Consider the following 14253-nt stretch of genomic DNA (forward strand, 5'->3'; position numbering starts at 1 on the left):
CTTCCCTCACTCGTCCAGACTTCTTGACAGCTCGTGCTCACCCCCAATCGATGAATATTGTATGACCTTATTAGCATAATCGCCGACAACTGACGACCCGCGAGGTGCGGGGCGGGCCGACGCGGACTAATAAAATGCATACACAACTTTGGAAATTAATAAAAAACAAGACAAGCGCGAGTCGAGGATCAAAATACGGGTTCATTGAAAAATAAAACAATCACTACATATATCATAAAACAAAGTAGCTTTCCTGTCTGTCTGTCCCTATGTATGCTTAGATCTTTAAAACTACGCAATGGATTTTGATGCGAATTTTTTTAACAGATATGGTGATTGGTGATTCAAGAGGATGGTTTTTAAGTATAAATACATTGTAGGTACCTGTACTAAGGCGGGTCGCTAGTTAAAAAATTATACTATCTCTAAACTGTCTGGACTCTGCTTTGAATTGTAATGGCTCTACCTAACACTGCCTTCTTTCCGATTTCCTTCTTACTCATTCAATTCTCCTTAATTTATTAAACAACATTTTGAAGATACAAATTATAGCAATGGTTAACTTTCTAATATTTTGAGGATCTCTGAATGCATACAAATATTTTTTAAATAAAATTACCTACGCTACGACACATTTCGGGTGGTGACGCCTTCGACCGTTTATCTATTAATGATAAAATAAATAAAACAAAATGTCTGTCCACTAATATTATGCGTGCTTTTATGCTTTGTTTCGCTTGTTACGACTTGTTGATGGATATTTTGTATAATGTCGTGTGTTGACACAGGTTTTTATAGTTTTTTTCATGTGTAAGTATTTTCGGTTTGTCAATCTTTAACGTGAAACAAAATAATAAAAGCATTTACGACTTTTCATTATGACTTGCATGATAATATTGGTAATATGTTGCAATAAAATTCTTTTTATAAGTACGGAACTACGGAAACAACTTACTTTTAGTAAAAATGACAATAATTATATGCATTATGTTTGGTGAATCAAAGTTTCGCAGCGTTCGGGTGGTCCTTATAATATGTTTTATTTGCATACCGCCGGGCCACACACCTCTGCCGAATATCGCACACACATTGTTTTTTTGCAAAGGTTAATAAACACTAAATGATTTTATTAACGTTTGTAAACCCTAAAATCATAAATTTATTGCGCATTTTTGTGACTAATCTCATAAAATATCATTGGCATTTTTATCTCAAACATTTAAGGGTTAAGAATAAAAAGTCTATTTGCATTTTTAAGAAAAGCAAAACCTTTTTTATTTGATATTTTTCTGCCATTGACGTCAAGGTGTTGATTTATTTTTATGTGTCATTATGTCAAATGGTTTTGGTTGCAACAAAATTTTCTGTGAAATGAATGATGGAATATAATAATAAAGGTCAGAGAAATCAGCCTTTGAGTGCTACAAATCATTTTACGGAATCGAACGCAGGGCACATATCCGTACAAACCACTAGTCCGTTCCTGAACAAAGTAAAGGAAAGTGAATACAAAGTATCCGAACAGACCCAAAGCAATAAAAAGACCCTGAGCACCAGTGTAATGCACAAAAAGCTACCGAAAGATGTATCTTCGGGGACTTCCAAGATGCTTATAAATCAAATCCTGGGAGATAGTAACATAGACAACGAAACGATAATAAGCTTAAACAAATCATACACTGAAAGGAATCTAAATGTTGAGAAACAATGTAATTATAATCAGAACTTTCTTATCAGTAACGTTGACTATAAATATTCCACACCAACATTTAATTCTAAATCTTTTAGCATGCAACATGGATCGTGTTCCAGAGAAGACTCAATAGTTCCCAGCAGGACTACTGATGATTACAGGAATGAACGTTTCCAAATTACCGATGAAAACTATTCCAATGGTGCACTTAATGAAAAAAAGTTTGCTGAAAAGACAACGTACTGTCGACCTTCTACAACGTTCAAACAGGAATTCATCAACAAGACTGTAGAAAGGAATAACAGATTACAAAGGCTAGTGAAGAAGCTAATTCTCATCAGAAAGAAAGAAAAACAAACAGAAGCATGGAATAACTATATCAATGAATTAAAAAATAAACATAAATATTATGATACCGAGTTTGATCGAATAATAGGACGCCATACTCTAGAGGAACCTACGCCACACGAATACATTAATGACTACTACGACAATCAGTCAAGGCCTTGTCGAAATTTGTTACAAGACTTCTACGACGCATATAGTACCATGGAACTGAATTCAAATAATTGCAAAATAGAGCAACGATATCCCCAAAACTATAAGTCAGCGCCACGTCAGAACTACAGATCATATTTTTCTCAATCAAATTGCTATCCAATGTCTTCACAGGGTCGTCTTATGATGTTAAATAGAGAAAGAAAAAGAAATCCTAATGAATGGCAACAACGTCCTACAAGACCTGTATATGGGAATGTAATTTATGTTGATAAAGAACCTCCTCGTGCGAGACCAAGATTCAATGATGATTCTCCCAGAAGAAAATGCTGTTGTGCAATAGCCAATTGTGCCATACAAACTGAACATAGTGTCCAATTTGCAGATGAAGTCGCCAACGAGGAGGTTAAAGAAGAAGGAACAAATACAGGCGCAGAAGCTGTGCAAGAAACTGTTAAAGAGGCATACGCTAGAGTTTCTGAAAATGTTGAAAGATTGAAGGCAAGAATTCAAGAATCCTGCATTGTTGATCGACGTGCAGTTTTAGAAAGCATAGAAAACAAATTGGATAGTTTAATTACTTCAATTAATTCTTTCATAGATGAGGTAAAATCTAGAACTTACGTCAACCAATGCTATGATTGTCGTTCAGTATATTTGGATCGTCCTAAACCTTGTAGCCATAACATGAATGTTACCAAAAGTGATACTTATGGAATGAATAAAGCTGAAAAATTGGTTTGTGGAATTATTACAGAAGATTGTAGTACGCCATCAACATCAGGATTAGATAAAAAATTAATAGAAAAATCGAGAGGGACAACCATTGATAGAATTCTTATGGAAGAAATTAATAGCAGTAACCGAGCAAAACAGGACATTGAGAATATGTTAAGTGGGAGCGTTGGTTGTCCGTGCTCTGTTCAGATTTCATTTGACATTCCCACGAAAGAACGGTCTACTGAAGTTACGGAGTCTTTAGAAAAGGCTGTGCCTAAGTTAGAGGACAATACATCTGTTTCTATCGAGGAAATAGACAGGAGCGTAGGAGAAGGTGATGCTCCCCAGATGACTATAGCCGTGAACACTGATCCTTTGGGATTGTTGGCGTTGTTGCGGGTATCCAAAGAGGCTGTGAAGCAGCTGTTGTCTTATATGCCGAATATTCCTTACCATTCCTACATACTGTCGATGATGAACACCCCGCAAACTAGTCAAGCCGCTAGCTACATTTGTAATATTTGTGGAGCAGCTTTCAGGCGGCCGTCCCAGCTTAGCGACCATATTCAAGGGCACGACTTGACTAAAACAAGGTTATAATGCAGATAGATCTTCTAGCATGTAAAATAATTGTAATCTGACAATAGCACGTACTAAAATTGAATTGTTTTGTTGCAGAGATTGCTGCGTATGCCGGCACATCCTGGACATGCAGCGCCACCGTTCCCCGGGGCTGTTTCTGTGCCGGTACTGCGGGCAGCGGTTCACGCGCGCCTATTGCTGCGAGCTGCACCAGGAGGCCTGCGCCAGGCGCCTGGGCCGCACCCACGACGTCTCGCCCAGCCTCATGCTGCTCAGGTAGCTTCAGGCAAGTGGTGCGGTTCATTTGATGACAATTCAATCAATTTAAACGCCAAGTTAGCTTGTTAAAAAGTATTTGAAATCACGCAAGACTTTGACTTTATTATCATTGCTGTCTTTGTCAAATAAATTAATATTATTTCTAGTGAAATCGGTAAATGTGTTATTTATGTAATTGAGAAGTTTAATTTTGAACTGTGTCTTGTAAATTCGTATTATCACGTGTACATTTTGTTGGATTCCAATAAAATTTCGTTACTGAATATATCTGTCGTATTTATCAACAACTGTCCAGTTTGGGTTCTCTTCAGTTTTTTTGTTGCCCGGTGGGCCGGCCCTTGGGTCGATGTGGACAAAATCTTCACTTTTTCGGAAACGTGGACGCATAATTGGGCATAAGGTGAGCTCTATAAAGGCCTTTGTGCCCGCCGCCTCGCATACATCACCCTTGTTTGTCAAGGGTCCAAGCATCCATTATTGTGAAATGGGCATAAAATTCTGTCGATACATTTCAATAGTGAATGCGACATTAAGTATAATTATGTCAGGTTTGAGGTGAAACTATGTAATGATATTACCATTGAGAAATTTTGCTTTTGTGCTGTGATTCGGAAAAATGCGGACCGTTTTTGTGAGAAGTATATCACGAGGTCTTTGGACTAGTAGCTCAGAATAATAATAAGTACTACGTACAGAAGTTTTACTTCGCGAAGGTATTTAAAAAAATGTATGCTCAATGTCATTAACAATATGGTGTAATTTCGCCTGTCTCAAGAGTCAAGCACCATTTTGTAGACAAACGTCAGTGATTGGCACTGCGCCGAAGCTATAGGGCTGACTTCGGTAAAATGATGTGACGTGAGGTGCCAAACTGCGGAAAATGGCGGAGGAAATACATGATTTAGCATGAATTATCATGAATAATATTAACTACTTATTTACCTCTCAGTGTCCTGAGGCAACTTAAAAAAGTACATTCTGTGTTTTTATTATTATTTAGGCAGTTAAATACTGCACAGTATTTAGTACACCATTTTCTTTATTTTCTTCCATCATACACAAGAATACGCGTGCGTGAGTCAATGTTCGCTCGTATGTGAGGCCTTGTCGAACAGTATCCTGTAGGTGGGCCATCGTGCGTGTTTTGTTTTGGATGTAAACTCGCGGAGATGAACAGGCCTGCTAGTAGTATCTGATATTGTTTATTTGTATCGAACGGTACCCGTATGAGTTAAATAATTTCACCTATTAGGCTCTGCATTATACATTGTTTGCCCACTATCAGTGATGTGTTTATTTTCAACATTACCGTAGCGTGTGGTCCCACAGAAAAACACGCAATTGTATCTATAAGTTACACGTTTTTTTCCAAAAGACAATGGTCAGCGGCAATAAGCGTCAAATACCTGTACAACTCTCTCATCCTCTTCCCGAAACGGAAACATGTAAAAAAATCATCCGTCCGCATTCTTATCTTTTTCGCAATGGGACGTTTAGTGTTGTGCCACACTAGGTGTAAATTCAATAATAAGGTGACACAAAAGGTTTTTGTCCGGTGACTGAGCCCTGGCCCACCGGGGGGCGAAGCCCAGTGGGTCTGATCGACCACAGCTCTTTGAGATCAGTCCGATAATTTGCAGATATTTCAGAATCTTTGCAACTATGCCAGCATAGCCACATTTGCTAATTTTGTTTTAGCGGGAAGGCGCTGGATGCAGGCCGCTACCAATCGGCCTATATGGAAATCATTAGGGGAGGCCGATGTTCAACAGTGAACGTCCTATGGCTAAAATGATGATGATGATGTTAGGTAACATGAATAACATAATTAGATAATGAATTTTAATTTAAGAAGTTAAAATATAAGTTCTTCTTCATAGCGAACTTTCGCCAAAGCTCGTGGTCAATCAGATGGGCTGTCTGTCCTCCCGGCCCTACGGCCGTGGGTCTAATTTATACACCGTTAAATATTTGGCACGCTGCAGCCAGATCATGTCCGTTCTATTTGTTTGGGTGAAACTGCCGCGACGTGGGAAGCTATAAACAGATTAGCCACTATTCATTTCTACGCATTTTTTTGTAATTTCTCTTTTATTGCTTTTTGAGATCGCAATATTTTGGAGATTAAAAAGTTGGATTGCATATTCACCACGCTTTCCAAATGCAGGTTTCAAAACTTCTAAGTGATGGCTACGAGTATTTAGAGTTATTTTTATTAGGTACATGTATAAAGAAAGACTACCCCTCTTATTAATTTAAAAAAGTATTAAAAAGTGATATCCGGATTCCGGTGAGAAGGCAATGTTTTATTTTTATGTGGATAAAAAATATATAATTTACTTTTTGTTTGGTGGTATTTACTACAGCTACAGTTGTAAATCCTGAATTTATTTTCAGAAGTCTCATTATGTAGGAGTTTTGGGAAGAACTTTGGACTCGAAAAGTAAATAATAAATCTTACAGTAAAACGCCAACCGATTTTCAACACAATCACACTCAACTTGCAACAAAGTAAGAGTATTTAAATAAAAAACCAATTCAGGCTAATAAGATTCGAATAAAAAACACAGTGAACCCTCCATTTGACGGCGGTCGCGAGGCTTCCAAATGTTTCTGTATAAAAACCCATTTCTCACCGACACAATCCCGCCAGAAACGGCGCCGAAAATAAAATTAAGATGTTCAGAACTAACCCTTACCGGGCAGAGCGATATAATCCTTCTTATCGGCAATGATCTAAATGACCCGAAAACTGTTAGCCCTTTTTCCTTGCGCCTTAAAGTTCTTTTTGAGGCGCTCGTGGAAGGACATTAAATGAATACTAAACAACGCTCATTCGAAGCCACGGTGATTCCACATTGACAGATAAACGAGGTTGGTGGGTTTGCTTATTATTTTTTTCTATGTAGGTATTTTGGTTTGCATTGTGTTTTATCATTGCATCTCAGTTAAAACGATGTGAGCCAAGTTGTTTAATGCGATCTTTGCCTTTGACACCACTTTTCAGTTTGTCACTCCAAAAATTAGAATGATGTTAGCCTCTTTCAATTTTTTTCATTTATGGTTAACAAGAGGCTCATTTTTGCTTGCCTTATCTTAAATTAAATATTAACTTTCTACGAGTATCTATTCTATTTTATACAACATATTAAGTCCTTACGGTCGGTCTGGTCATCCTTTGTTTTGCTAAATCAAAACACCATTTTATGGACTTCGCGACGTGACGCGACGTAAAGGAGAATACTGTGTTTATTGAATCTTTATTTGCAAGAATTAATAAAAAATAAATGATCGAATTTACTCGTATACTGAAGTATTCATTGTGTTACGATCACATCCCACAAACTGAACGTATCAAGTCCATAAACGTATCGGTTGCCACTGACGTGCATTATCTCGCTACTGCTACCAACACCCTTGATATCAAAACAAGCCCTGATAAGATAGCACGCGCCCGCAAGGTGCATTGGCGACAAACATTGGCCACACATTGGCGTTGGCTTGGCTCATGTTTGATTGAGGAGCAGGTGCTGTGACAATACACGATATTCAGCTTGGTTTGGGTAAACTTTGATATTATCCTAATCTTGCTGACAAATTGATAATGTAAACATTTATTTATAGTATAAATTCTGTTTTTTATTAAGTTTCGTTCTTGGAAAACGAACAGAAGTTACTATGTTAACACAACTACGATTCTTACGTCGTCGTCGACGTCTAGGTGATATCTTGTAGTTTAATTTTGCACAGTTAGGTTTAGTTACACCATCTTACTAATACCATTAGCAAAGCTCGTACTTTAATAAACGTCAAAAATCTGTCGAACTCTATAAAACACCGGTTAATGTTATAGTTACGATTAAAGTAGGTTGGTGCAACTCAGCCTTAGATATCCCTATCGTTTGGTGAAGCAGTATTTAATAGTCTATGCAAATACAATATTTTTGACTTTGACCTAAATGACCTTAATGTTTATCCTACGGATAATAAGACATTACCTACTTTATCTTAATAGCCTAGTTACAATAATAGTCTAGTAATTAGGGAAATCCATCGGAAGCTCTCGGAAGTGGCAGCCAGGACGTCCCCGACAGGATCAATAAAGGATGAGTCAGCCCTCACCTCGCATGCCGGCCGCATTACCATGATGGCTCCACGGGGAATTACTCCACTGGATGGGGCATTAGGAACCATTGAAATCGAGCCACGCAGAAAAAATCTATTTGGGCATGTCTGACAGATGAGATACTCATAGTTATTTAATTTTTAGCGTTAAGAGTCGCATCTTAGGCAGTTCGATTTTTTCAAGTTATTTATTAATTTTCAGATGAGATACTCGACCAAGATTGTTGTTGGTTGCGATCCACGCGAATAGTGCTTGCTCAGATAATTCTAGAATCAAGCTAGAATCAGATTCAGAATCAGAATCATCATTTATTTGCTTTAAATGTGGGCAGTTAGGGCAAAATCTCTACTAAAAGCTCACCTAACGATGGTTTACTTGCTTTATGAAGTACGAAATCATATTTTTTTATGTCAATCAGGTAGATAATGAAACTGGGAACAATGACACAAATAATTTTACATTTTGTGTCTTCCAGCTGGTTATCGAGCTCAGGACGATCAGCGACTCAAGAATTAAATTGCATCCTCTATCTAAAAAACCTAATACAATAGACTACATTTCGGTCAAGGTAAACGAATCGCCTTTTTCGTCGTATCCAGTAGAGCCTTGTAGTCGGTGTTTCCTCGGTTTAGCGGAAACCGATGCAAATGCCCATCGCGGGCGCGCGCCGCATCGCAACGAGCTGCGCGTGCGCCGAAAGGAGCAGTATTCCAATAATGAACTCTTATTAGACCACGAAAGGGAGTTGGGGGTTCATCTCAGAGGTCAAATGTAAAAGAGATACGGATCGAAGTCATATTTTTATTCGTTAACCTGCTTCATTTACTCTTGATGCATTGTCTTTTAACTACTTCTTCAAGAAAGTAATTTAATGCTAGAATGAGTAATAGAGGATTTTTTACCCGACTACGGCAAAGCAAAAGGAGGTTTATGATTTTGTTTTATACTTTTTCAGAGTCGTTTTTTGTCGTAGTTGGGTTTTATTTTATGCATAACAAGGCAGATATTTGACCACAATCGCACCTGATGTTAAGTGGGATGTAGTCTAGGATGGGACATATCTGCCCTATACTTAAGTGCCTATTCACTCTCGCCTTGAAAACGCCCGGATCAAGGTTTTTACTGTAAAGTGGATGAATAGGTATAACTAGGTTTATTCAGTTTACTTCTTTTGAATCTTATTAATCCAATAAATGTTATCTTTGAAAGTACTTTACTTTTGTCGACAGTGTCGAAAACCGGCCGAAAAGAAATCTGCTCCATATTTTTTGGGACTTGACATTTACCCCTTCTAAATCTCTCACTCCCGTGTGTGGCGAGTGCTGCCAAGTTCATTACTTGTGAGTGTCAACAATGGTCCATTAATGTCGCAACATGTACAGTTCCATTCAAAAATATACACTATACTTTATTATTACAAAGTTATTTAGTACAAAGTTACGTAAAAACTGGACTCTAGGTATCTTTTCAGTAAAAGCCACTTTTGTTACAACACGTTAAGTAATGTTTCACCTAAGTAAAAAAGAGATTCCTTGTTATTTATAGTTTATATATTTTTTGGCTGACTGTACAATTATCTCGTTTACATTCGGCCGAGTATCACTCATTGTCCCCGGATCTGCTCGCGACATCTCCGCTGTGTTCTGAGTACAAATAGGCAATATCCACGGCGATTCTATTAGGGCATGATATATTTGATTGTTGCTGTCTGTCTGGGGAATAATAATGTAGGAAATTATTATAAAAAATATACTCAGACTGTCTGCGCCAGACAAGACATTGTCATGGTTCGAAGTAAGCCATTACCATGTTGTGTAAGAGCTATTAGACCACTATTGCCTGCCGGTGATGATACAGTAGATACCAAACTACTTAAAACCATATTCAAAACCTACTATTTTGGGCATTATCTAAACGTTAAAAGATTAACCCTGGTATAGTTGAGCTTTATCGTCAACTTATACTGGAAACGGAACATGACTTGCTAAAACGTTCGCGACCAACGAATTAAATTTGAATATTCAGCCTGAACTTTCCAGACGCTGAAGTTTTTATTTATAGCTTTTGTTTTAAATGACAGAGGCAATTAATATTCCAAATGATAAGTGCTTCAGTACTATAGCCTGACCAGGAACATAAAAACCCTGGCATAGAGGCGCGTCAATTGCATTTTATAGTGCAACACTGAGTACAGTCGTACCTGTGTTAAATTAATAGGCTAACTTTATGTATCAGGATTCAGGATTACGGGCTAATTTGATATTTTCATAAATTAACGAAAAAATATTATTATAGGTAACCTGGTTTAAATAAATTAAATGAAACCATCAATCGAGTTAGTAGGATTTATTTTATTATTCATCAATAATCAAATTCAGAACTTGAATATTCAACTGCAATGTCTGCTCATGAACGCTTCAAACTCGGTACTTCTTTCCCAATTCCATAAAATTCAACACTTAGAAAGTGACAAAAAACTTTAAAATAGGTAGTTGAAACAAACCACAGCTAATTTTCATAGTGGACTGTACTATACGATAAACATGTCAGTCAATTTGACAAGTAATTATTTTTCTACGTTTTAGTTTAGGTTTTTTGGAGTCGGTTTTATTTTTTTTTATAAAAATTTACTTATTTCTTGCTTTTTAGTTAACTAATTATTACCTTGATGTTACCACTGAAGGTAGGCAGTAAGACTGAGACCAAAAAAAATTTGTTCATAATCGGCGGAGATATTGCGTATAAAAAAGTTCATCCCCAATTTTCCACCCTTGGGGGTGAAATATTTTCTTCAAATTCGCATGAAACCACCCTTTTGATAATACCTATTCAACAAAAATATAATCGTTCACAAATTGGTTTATAATCGGCGGAGATATTGCGTATAAAAAAGTTCATCCCCAATTTTCCACCCTTGGTGGTTGTTTTTTTTATTATTAAATTTAAATGGGACCACCCTTGAGGTATTACCTATACGCCGAAAAAATATTTGTTCAAATCGGTTCATAATTGGCGGAGTTATCGCGTAACAAACATAGAAAAAAAAAACATACGGGTCGAATTGAGAACCTCCTCCTTTTTTGAAGTCGGTTGAAAAGTCACTAATTAACACTTTGATTTGCTCGTTTAAACATAGTGAATGATTCAAATACGTACATACAGTGAATGGTTCAGTGACATAAAATATCTTTATTTATTAAATTTTCAATATTATTTACGAACAGCGCTATTCATAGTACATGTAATATTTAGTTACTAATTTACTAATGATGTCGATAGATGGCGTTTGACAGCTTTGCCTTCATGAATATTTACGTGCCTTAAAAATTTTTGTCAGGCGCAAGAAGATTTTAACCAATGACGATAGATGGCGCTTTTCCACGTCTTATGAAAATCCCAAATATTTTACGGGACCCTATTTTTTTCCAAAATAAAATTTAGCCTATGTTACTCGTGAGTTATGTAGCTTTCGAATGGTGAAAGAATTTTTAAAATCGGTCCAGTAGTTTTTGAGCCTATCCATTACAACTAAACAAACAAACAAACAAACAAACAAAGTTTTCCTCTTTATAATATTAGTGTAGATATCAGCCACCCGCATAAACGTGAGCGCTTCTGTGATTATTTTTTCATGTAACTTTGCTCAAGCATCGGAAATTCTACAAAAGCCGGATCTTATTAATTTGTTTTTCTCTGATATATAGAAATTAATTGAGTCCGTCAGTAATGATACTGCAAGAAAATATAGAGTTATATTGTGAATTTAAACCAATCAATTTTAGATAGAGTAGTCTCGTAGGACTTTGGTGAAGGAGTGGCACCATTTTCGGAGTTTTTGTAATTTTGACACGATTCTGCACTTTTCAGGAGTGTCTCAAGGGCCAATGTGGGTCGCACGCAGCACACGTCGCGTCGGGCGATCGCATCGGCTGAATTCGGGTGACAAATTACTGCGCGGGCACGCCACGCCACGCCACGTGCCCGGCCCGGGCTGCCCCAGATAAATCGACACGTTTGATTTGTGGACTGCAGTGATACGGATTACGGGATCGATACTAAGGCCCGATTCGACCAAACTTTTATCCGAGAATAACTCCTGGTATAACTGGCACATTGAGAGTTTCAGTATGAGAAATATGTCAAAATGACAAGTTTATTCTGAGATTAATATTTACTCTTGTTTGGTCGAAACCATCCTAAAAGTCAAACTACTTAGCTGTGTCAGCTCTTTCTTTCACCCTCTCTACCCATGCTCTCTACTCTACCACACATCTTTAGCAATCTATTTAAGTGACAAAAAAGCAGAATTAAACATTCCTTGCATATGGCAAAAGCAGAATAATTGACTAAATTAGGTGATTTGCAGTTATTTAGTAATGAATTTATGAAGTTGTGGGTGACTAAACGAGTACCTACATACATTAGAAAAATACTTAGGGGAGACTGGGTACGGTTGAAACAATTTTGCTTTTATTGTCTATAATTTTGTTGTTTAATAACCAAGTGACGATTACGATACGTGAAATTGAAATTTGAAGTTTTAGCTATGATATGGCTGTATCATTATAGTTCCCGGGTTACTATTTATAGAAATATACGCAATTTAAAAAAAAAGAAATTTTGTTTCAACCGTCCCCATGCCAGGGGCGGTTGAAACAGCGATTGGGATCTATTGAAATACATACAAATAATACAATAAGTACTAATAAAACGTGTTTTATTTATCATTAATAATACGAATATTAAAATTATAGTACCACATGACGACATTAATCAGTCTAAGTATTTAATATTTTTAAAACATTAATTAGCCTTTGATTAGTAGTAAACATTTAAAAAAATAACAGAAATATGNGGGCTATAAATGGTTTATCTGGAATAATGCGCAAAACCCCAAAATTCCTGATAAGTCCCACTATCTAAAACACCTTTTATTGACAGCGCGAGGTATGCAGAAGTGTAAAGTGGGGATAAATCTAAATCAGTCGGGTAAAAGGCCCGATTCCCGGGACGCTGCGTGATAGCGCGGTGGTCCCGCGTTAGCCGCTGATAAGGACTGCCCACCTTCACACGTTCGATTCCCGATGTAGGGAAAATGGAAGAGCCAGAAAATAAAGTAACTGGGATATGCTCGGAATTTACTCTTGTGAAAAGATTTAACGAGGATAAGGCTTCAAGATAAAGTTATTTTGTGTTAGTAAATGATTCAATTATTTAACTCAATTTGATAAGTAGCTAATAGTGTATAATAGAGTGTTTTAAAAAGCTCATGTATAGCAAATAAAGAGTTCTATTGCATAATTAGGAAAACTTAATGAAATCTCAGAAAAGTGTTCCTTTTTAATAACCTGAGTTTAGCGATCGTTAGTTTATCATAGGTACTGGTAAGCTTAGAAAGTTGGATCTGTTGAAAGTTGTTGGAACACAAGACTTATTAAAATTGGAACAATCTATATTGCATTTGGGACGTGTATGAGTGCCTTAATAAGGCCTTCATACTAATAAAGAATTTATAAATTAAAATAGTAAGACACGGGTCTTAACGCGACGTTTATTAATGAGTTACATTATGTACTCACGGCTTGACGTTTCGGCTGCGATGCTGCAGCCGTGGTCACAAGCAGACTCTTAAGTACTCGAAGTACGTTAAGACCCGTGTCTTACTATTTTAATTGAAATGGAACGCGAAAGTTTAAAAACTTAAAGAATTTATAAACTCAACTAAACCAAGTATTCTGTAGCTAATGGTCAAGTGGCACATCCAGCAGCGGTCAGCCGCGCGCGGTGGCGGCGCCCGCGCAGGCTCCCGCCGTTTTTTCTTTTGGTTTGGGCGCTAAGCGACAATCAGTGTATTGTCTTCTCGGAACAGGTTCGCGCGGGAGCTTCGAATTTATGGATTTAGGCTGGACACGGCATATGCATGGGTAAGTTGGCTTAGCATTTTCTATCTAACGGCTCATACCTACCCTGATCTGAAACTTTTAGCTATGAAAGCGTTAATTACTAGGGTTATACCTGACAATTTATTAAAAGTTAGAAAGTAGAGCTAGGTAGGAGGCATTTTATAATTTCTGTACTATTAAGTTACAAAAGCCAGAAACCATTACAAAAATCTTAATCTAGAAAATACAAACTTGAACTTCTGGGAGCTTAAAAGAATTAAGTGACGTAAACAGCTATTTTTAACCGACTTCATTAATCGAAGGGTAGGCGTTATTTATAGTCTTAAAAATATTGTATTTTTATAAGTCCTAAAATTGTTTTCAGAAACAACAATTTAATCAGATATCTTAGACTCAAAATGGCATATCCAACAGTGTGCTCGCGCTTCGTATTCGTGGGCAAAACCGATCGG

At 37.1% G+C, this 14253-nt stretch overlaps 1 protein-coding gene across 1 annotated transcript; it reads left to right on the top strand.

Moving 5' to 3' along the window:
• Positions 1–1739: 1739 nt before the first annotated feature.
• LOC114356822 (uncharacterized) lies at positions 1740–3989 on the top strand. The gene is made up of 2 exons (XM_028310184.1): positions 1740–3504; positions 3590–3989. Exons 1-2 carry the CDS (start codon positions 1790–1792, stop codon positions 3771–3773), a joined length of 1899 nt encoding a protein of 632 aa, XP_028165985.1. The 5' UTR covers positions 1740–1789; the 3' UTR covers positions 3774–3989.
• The last annotated feature ends 10264 nt before the right edge of the window (positions 3990–14253 follow it).

Source organism: Ostrinia furnacalis, unplaced genomic scaffold (genome assembly GCF_004193835.3).
Source record: "Ostrinia furnacalis isolate ACB-3 unplaced genomic scaffold, ASM419383v2 OfSCF2966, whole genome shotgun sequence".
Lineage (NCBI taxonomy): Eukaryota > Metazoa > Arthropoda > Insecta > Lepidoptera > Crambidae > Ostrinia > Ostrinia furnacalis.